At 51.0% G+C, this 8,351-nt stretch overlaps 1 protein-coding gene across 1 annotated transcript in view; it reads right to left on the reverse strand.

Moving 5' to 3' along the window:
• LOC111555239 overlaps positions 1-8,351 on the reverse strand; it is a 151,804-nt gene that overhangs the window by 140,263 nt on the left and 3,190 nt on the right. The window contains exons 2-6 of the mRNA XM_031934456.1: positions 7,854-7,907; positions 6,360-6,520; positions 3,311-3,381; positions 536-701; positions 324-458 (exon numbers count right to left, since the gene is read on the reverse strand). Coding sequence (XP_031790316.1) covers positions 324-458; positions 536-701; positions 3,311-3,381; positions 6,360-6,520; positions 7,854-7,907 — 587 coding nt within the window. The remainder of the gene's footprint in view (positions 1-323; positions 459-535; positions 702-3,310; positions 3,382-6,359; positions 6,521-7,853; positions 7,908-8,351) is intronic.

Genomic DNA, 8,351 nt, shown 5'->3' on the forward strand with positions numbered 1-8,351 from the left:
GGAGGAGGGAGGAGGAGGGAGGAGGAGGGAGGAGGAGGGAGGAGGAGGGAGGAGGAGGGAGGAGGAGGGAGGAGGAGGGAGGAGGAGGGAGGAGGAGGGAGGAGGAGGGAGGAGAGGAACAGGGAGGAAGAGGGAGGAGGGAGGAGGGAGGAAGAGGGAGGAGAGGAGGGAGCGAGGAAAGGGGGGGTGAGGAGGGAGAAGGAGGAGGGAGGAGAGGAGAGAGGATAGGAGGGAGGAGAGGAGGAAGGAGGAGGAGGAGGGAGGAGGAAGTGGAAGAGGAGGGTCTAGGAGAATAGCAGTCAGGGGCCCAGCCCAGCACTCACGGCCACTCCAGGCAAGTCCTGAGAATGCAGCGAGGAGCGTCCCCTGCGCAGGGAGCACTGTGCCAGGTCCTTGGTCTTGTGTAGCCAGTCCCCACGGCGCTGGTATGTGGTGGGACATCGGCCCAGGACGTCCACCTGGGTGGACGGGGTGGGAGACAGGTCAGCCTTCCGGCCACCCCCACCCCTACTCCTGTCCCATCTCCTGGACTCACCTCATCGAGGGTGTTGGGGCTGTGGGCCCCCGGGTGGCCCTGCAGGAGGCTCAGCACAGCACGCTTCACGTTCAGCACCCAGCGTGGCTCAGCAGGGTGGGGACACAGGTGGGCCACACGCCCCGAGTGCAGGATGAAGCGGAGTGGGTTTCGGCCCAGGGCGGCACTGCAGGAGGGCAGACAGGGGTCAAGCGGCACCCTCCAGTGCCCCAAGCCACCTGATGACTGCCAGAGGCCACAGCATCCCTGCCCTTCTACAGGTCAGCCCCCATGGGAAGCTCCCAGGAAACCCCACATCCCCCCACCAGATAGCCTTTCTTCCTTCTGCAGCTGGGCTCTGGGGCAGCCAACTGTGCTCCGAGCCACCCCAGCCTTTTCACCCCCAGGACAAATGGACAGGTGTGAGACAAGCATCAAAGAATAAAAGGCTGAGACCCCAAGCTTCAGAAAGCTGCCTGCTTTCCAAAACGCCTCACTTAATCCCAAGAAGGTGCTGAAGGCGTTCTGGATGTGCCACCCCAAAATATGCCACTTGGGTATATTGACTGTTTTGTGGACCGGTCTCACTCTGTTGCCCAGGCTGGAGTACAGTGGCGCGATCATAACTCACTGCAGCCTCGACCTTGTAGGCTTAAACAATCCTTCTGCCTCAGCCTCCCAAGTGGCTGGAATTACAGGGCTGGGACCACAGACATGCGGCCACCATGCCCAGCTAATTTTTAAACTTTTTGTAGAGATAGGTTCCTGCTATGTTGCCCAGGCTGATCTCAAACCCCTGGGCTCAAGCAATCGTCCAGCCTCAGCCTCCCAAAGCGCTGGGATTACAGGCATAAGCCACTGCACCCCAGCCTCTTGCCTACTTTGAACCAAAGACTGTATTTGTTGAGAAACAGCAAATGTGGGGAGAGGCTTTCTCTGAACTCCCCTCTTCTGCCTAAAGACAGATCCCCCAAAAGGAACCTAATTGTCATCAATCCCCTCCAGGGAGTTTCATCTACCTGGGGAGAGCAGCTCTCACCCTGAGAGAGGATGGTACAAGTCAACACCACACCCAGACAAACTTCATCCTACACTAGCACATCTCCTGTCTCTTCTTCCTCTTTCGTAGGAACCATCTACTCCCCTCTAACTTGCCTTCCTCCCTCCTTCCCCTCCCCCCATGAAAATGCTATATAAGCTCCCCAGTCTCACTACTCTGGGAGGCCGTCGCTCTTTCATTCCACGATGTCCCTGTGTGTATAAAAAAAAAAATCTACCTACCTCTTCTCCTAATGTCAGTTCATTTCTAAACACAGCATTTAACCCAGGAAGGTAGAGGGAGCCTTTCCCTCCCCTACAGATCCCACCAGGGAGGTAATTATCATCCCTCTATCCACATTCCAGATAAGGAAACAGGCTCAGAGCAATGCACTGTCTTGCTCAGGGCTCCAGGTGGGATTTGAACCCAGGCAGGCTGGCTCTGCAGTAACAGGCTGCAGAAACTCTGAACTGGAAGTGACTTGAGACTCTGTCATTGTTGAGACAAAGGAATGAGGTCCCGAGGGATATCACAGTGAGTCAGGGGAGGAGCTGGCACCAGAATTCAGCCCAGTGCTCCTCCTGCCTGCCCTTCCCCTGGCAGACAGGTGCCTGGGTCTGGTATCTGCATAGTGAAGGGATGGGGAAGGTGGGAGGTGAGGGGTGGTGAAGTCCTCCTTCTCTGCATGGAGGTGGAAGACAGAGATGCTCCCAGATGAAGGGGAAACTGCCAAGTCCCCAGACCCTATAGGCTAGCAAGACAAAACCCTGGGGAACAGATGTGCCCCCACTTCTACTCCAGGGGGGCAGCTGTCACTCTCCAGCTCCAATTAAAGCCTGGAGGTCTTCCTCAGGCAGTCCCCTGGGTCTCAGGCCCTGATGGAGAGAAATGCTAATGGCGGCCACCACTCCCAGAATAGCAAGTGTCAGTCTGGCCCCCAGGAAGTGACAACCCCTGGCCCCGCTGACTTAGCATTTCTGATGAGGAGCTGGGGGACAATAGTCCCTTTGGAGGAGACCCTCCCCTTGCCTTTCAGTGAGGATCTGTCTGTCCCTCAGCAGCATCCCCCATCCTGGTATCCCTAAACAAAGGCTTTATTTCTTAACAAATGAATTTGCAATAAAAATGGAAGAGGAATCTGCAGAGGAGGAGATGTCTTCAGCCTGGCGGCCGCTCTGAGCTTTGAAGCCACCAAGGCCACTGTCAGGGAGGCCTGGGAAACGAGCCACAGAGACAATCCCAGGCTTGGCTGGGTCACAAAAGAGGGGCTTAGCTTGGGGTGAGAGAGGATGGGGTCTCAGCAGAGTGGGGGAGGGGAAAAGGCAGACCTCCATGGGCCCAGCAGTCCCATTAGCCGGAGTCTTCCAGAACACACTCAACAACGATGCCCAAGGGGTGATCGGCAGGTGTGAAATCCGGACATGCTGGGGGTGACAGGCAGGACTACGGGATGAGTTCCTCCCACCAGGTAAGAGAAGAGCCCCTACGGCTCTCTGGAGTCACCCAAGGCTTCTACATGAAGGCAAAACCCCAGCGGTCTTCATTGGTGCTTGACAAGGTCGACATAAATATAGGAACTTGTTTGAACTTCAGTCCAAGATGGCATCTCTTTGCTGCAGAGGGGTCACCCTAACCGGTTGTCCTAATCTAATTCAGGGCACCCAGAGCCCGACAGTGGTTGAAAGATGGTAGAGGGCTCACACCTCCAGCCCATCTTGGGCAGGTCCCAGCCCCAGCCCCATCGCCAAGTGTCTTACCTCAGGCTCTCCGACTCCTTCAGAAGCTCCACCTTGGCCCCCAGGATGGATGTCACCTGGAAGTCTTGGAGCTGAAGCGGAAAGCACCATGAGTGGGTGACCTCTCCTGGGATACCCCAGGACCTCACCAGCACCCCACCCACAAAGCAGTTCTAGGGCCCAGGAGGATACATGAACCCATACTGGGGGCAAGGCAGAGAGACCCCTCCCTTGACCAGGTACAAAGCCTGGGTGGTGAAGGCTGAATGTCTCACTGAAATAGTCAAGTACCTACAGTTCCCTGCTGAAGGTTTGGAAAGTTCTCATTTTGCCCAAAAAGACACTGGAAGTGTGGTTGAGGGATTCATAGGACTATATAGTACCAACAAGAATGTGTTACATCATAGAGCAGACAAAGGCTTTGCCCACGATGAAGACTTGGATATCCCAGTGTCACCACGGGGCGTGTGTGTGCTTGGTGGTGGTGGCGGGGGGAGGGGATTGCAAAACAAGGTACACTTTATAAAAATGGAAAATATCCTCCCTAAAATAACTGATTTCACTATTTAAATTTAACAGAGCCAGTCATGATGGCTCACACCTGCAATCCCAGCATTTCAGGAGGCTGAGTTGGGTGGATCACTTGAGGTCAGGAGTTCGAAACCAGCCTGGCCAACATGGTGAAACCCCATCTCTATTTTTTAAAATAAATGAAAACTAATTTTTAAAGGATGAAGTTGTGCTACATCCTACAATGCAGAGGAATCTTGAAAATGTTATGTTAAAGTGAAAGAAGCCAACACAAAAGGTCACATATTATGTGATTCCACTTACACGAGGTACCTAAAAACAGGCAAGTTCATACAGACAGAAAGCAGAACAGAGGTGACCAGAGTCTGCAGGGCAGGCATTGGAAGTTACTGTTCAGTCTGTACAGAGTTTCTGTTTAGGATGATGAAGAAGTTCCAGAGATGGAGGGTGGTGATGGCTGTATAACAATGTGACAGTATTTAATGCCACCGAATTACAGACTTAAGATGGTTGAAATGGTGTATCCCATATTATATTTTAATCACAGTTAAAAAAAATAAAAATAAACCAGACACAAAGGAAAACATCCTGTACAATTCCATTAGAGAGAAGTTCAAAGACAGGCAAAACTCATCTACGGTGATAGAAATAAAAAAGGCAGGCTGGGCACAGTGGCTCATGCCTGTAATCCCAGCACTTTGGGAGGCCGAGGTGGGCAGATCACTTGAGGTCAGGAGTTTAAGACTAGCCTGGTCAACATGGTAAAATCCTGTCTCTACTAAAAGTACAAAAATTAGCCAGGCGTGGTGGTGCACACCACGCACCACCAGTAATCTCAGCTACTCAGGAGGCTGATGCAGGAGAACCGCTTGATTCGGAGGTGGAGGTTGTAGTGAGTTGAGATTGTGCTTCTGCACTCCAGCCTGGGTGACAGAGCAAGACTCCATCTCAAAAAAAAAAAAAAAAAAAAGCTGTACCCTTGGGAGAAGTGACCAAGAAGAAGGATGAAGGAGGCTCTGGGGGTTATATTTTGTTTCTTGCTCTGGTGATCACGACATAGGTGTTTGGTTTATGAAAATTCCTTGTTTTGAAGATTTGTGATTTTTACGCTTTTTTCTCTAAAAGTATATTAATTAAACTCCCAAGGGGCCAGAAAATTTCCATTTTCCCCTAGAATCTTTGAAACACACCAGTTCTTTATACCCTTGCCAACATTTGACATTGGCAGCTTTTCTTTTGAGACAGAGTTTTGCTCTTGTTGCCCAGGCTGGAGTGCAATGGCGCAATCTCGGCTCACCACAACCTCCGCCTTCTAAGTTCAAGATATTCTCCCGCCTCAGCCTCCCTAGTAGCTGGGATTACAGGTATGTGCCACCACACCCAGCTAATGTTGTATTTTTAGTACAGACAGGGTTTCTCCATGCTGGTCAGGCTGGTCTCGAACTCCCGACCTCAGGTGATCCACCCACCTCGGCCTCCCAAAGTGCTGGGATTATAGGCATGAGCCACCGCACCAGTCGGCAGCTTTTCTTAAATGCTTAAAGCAAACAAATGAATAAAACCGCAACAGAACACAATTCGCTTTGTGAAAACTGGCCCTACAGATAAAAACAACCGCAAGTGTTTTGAAGGGTGTGAAAGGATAGCAAAGACTAATAAAGCAGTAGCTCTGACATACTGGACACCCTAAGAATTCAGAGGCAGCTCAGGGCCACTCCATCAAAGATCTCATCCTGTGGTCTACATGAAAATACAACAAAACAGTTTTGAGAAACTCTTGTTAGCAAGCACTCCAGTCAGTACAGAAGTACATCGCAATACAAGATGAGACTCCAACAAAAACTAAAAGGCCTTTTATGTGGGTTAAGAGGGTTTATCCAGGAAAAATATGAGGGTTATCAGAAATGGAACAGAGGCAAATGAGCAAGCACTTCTGCTTGCAAGAACATTGAGGAGCTTCCAGAAAATCTTCATGAAAAGAAATCTGCAACGACCAAGTGGGCCTAGCACATAATTCTGCCTTAACTCAGGACTAACACCACTGGACCTTAGTGTATGCCTGTAACCTGAGCCTGTGGACCTAGGTACTTCAAGGCCAGTGTCCAGTAGAAAACAGGCCAGGGCAGGCTTTCCTGGGAGTAGACTTTCACCCCATCTATTCCTTTGTCCAAAGGCCTTTACTTGGTTTGACTTTGCACACACTTGGACTTGTAGACATGGTTCTCAGTATACCCCTAGGGCACAGTATGTCCCCCTTCTATGGCTCTTCTCACTCCAAGGAACTCCCCCAACCTGCCCTAAAAATATTCCTTCCTTAACCTTTGCTATTCCCCCATTGGGCTCTCTGTGGCACCTCTTACAGCCAAAATTACACTATTTTCCCACATTCCTCTCAAGGGTCGTCACTTGCCAAATATAAGACTCCTCAGAAAGCTCCTCTGTTGATTAAGCAAATTGGAAATCGGAGGTGAGGGGCTGTGGCTTCCTCTTAGTCCTCCCCAGTGTCAACATGATCTCCCGGTTGCCCAAAGACACTCACCCATAAAGCCATCTGACACGGGCCAAGCACATCAAAGACAGCCAAGCCTTGGAGGCCAAGACCACTCTCCTCCACCGGGACCTCCCGCAGGCTGGTACTGGTGTTGGTGGAAAAGTGATAGGTGTATCTGGTGCCCACAGGGAGGTGGGGCCCAGCAGACCCTGAAGGGCAGAGAGAGACAGCAATGTCACCTTGACAATCTGCAGCCCTTTGGGATCCCAACTCCACCTACGGGCATCCTTGTTCACACCTCTCTCTCTCCATCTGGGCTCTGAGCTGCCTGTCTCCAGCTTGGGGAAAGGTTGGGTAGCTGCATACCCTCATAAAGGTGAAAAAGAAAATAAAGATAATAACAGTAAGTGTTCAATAAGTGCTAGGCAGTGTCATCATGGGCTAGGCCTTCTTTTAATATCAAGGTTTCTCTGCCTGGGTGCTATTAATAGTTGGGGCCAGAGAATTCTATTTGTGAAGGCTGTCCTGTGTGTTGTCAGGAAATTTAGCAGCATCCCTGACCTTTACCCACGAGATGCCAGTAACACAGGCCAGTTGTGACAATGAAAAATGTCCCCAGACTTTGCAAAATGTCCCCAGGGGAGGGAGGACGACAATCACCCCAGTTGAGAAGCATCCATCTACAGTAATTCATTTAAGCCTCATAACCAACCCTGAGGTGAATAACTCTATTTTCTCCATTTTACAGAGGAAGAAACCGAGGCTCAGAGAGGTTAACTAACTTAACACAAAGTCACACAGCTGGGATTCTACCCTTGGGAGTCTGACTACTCACCTATCACCTTGATGGATATCAAGTGGGGCTGGGGGTGGTGGGGGGATGGGGTAGGGGAGAAGGTGGTGGCGGTTGTTATCCTGGTCTTTCTAGAAGAAAAAGCTGTAAAGCTAGCCAGCCTTGGGGGAATCTGGGGGTGAGGAGAGTAATTGCTCTGGGGAAGAGCCGATTTAGGGAACAGAGAGGTCTGTAATTCTCGAGCCAAATCTCTAACTTTCTATTGAGGCCAGGGGATCAAGTGTGAAATCTAAGTATAACATCTCACCCCTCCCCATGGCTTGTGATTGAACTGACATTTTCATGTCAATTTACTTGAGACAGAACCACACCTCACATTCCTAAAATGCTTCTGTCTTTCCAAAGAATTTGTTCCCAAGGCTCTTTCATCTGCTCCACTCCAAAATGCAAATGGCATCACCTGACCAAAGACATTCCACCTGGGGCCCAGGGGTATGAGGAAAAATCCCTGGGGGCTGGGATGGCTTAAGGCATTTTACTTTCAGCTTGCTATTCATTTCTCTAACTCTGTAGGTGGCCTTTGCGGAACTGGCCTTGGTCCTCCCAACTGGTATCTTTGGGAACATAGCCAGGGCCCTCTGGGGCTGTCTCTAATCCCATCTTACAGCTTCACCCCCATCAGGCCCTGTATTGGGCTGAGGCTCCTGGTCATGAGAGGTGTGATCAAGCGTCCTGAGAGAATCACTCACCTGTGCACGCAGTCATGCAGGAGGCTGCCTGTCCCACCTGCGAATCTGGAATTTCTGAAATCACAAATCAGATGGAACCAGAGTGAGGCCAGAAAGAGGCATAGGATAGCCGCATGCTATGGGTCACTGACCTTACTCCAGGAAGAAGATGAGAAGTGATAATGTCAGCTCTCCCCAGACTTTGCGAAATGTCCTCAGGGGAGGGAGGGCCACGAAGACTGGAAGCGATTTCCCTACCCTTTGTCCACTTTGCTCTTGCCCATCTTGGGTACTGGCACCATCATCCCTGATAGCTCAAGCTGGCAATCATTCGTGTGGAAGCACCCCTCATCACCTACCACCTGATTCCAATAAGTCATCAGGCTCTGCCAGTTCCATCAACAAATGCAGGTCTCCATTCCTCCCATCCATCAATCCATCTACCCATCCCCACTCCCATCCATCCTCCCACCAGCTCCCTGCTCCTATCCATCCATCCATCCACCCACCATCCCCTCC

The sequence above is a fragment of the Piliocolobus tephrosceles genome, chromosome 17 (assembly GCF_002776525.5).
Source record: "Piliocolobus tephrosceles isolate RC106 chromosome 17, ASM277652v3, whole genome shotgun sequence".
In the NCBI taxonomy this organism is placed as follows: Eukaryota; Metazoa; Chordata; class Mammalia; order Primates; family Cercopithecidae; genus Piliocolobus; species Piliocolobus tephrosceles.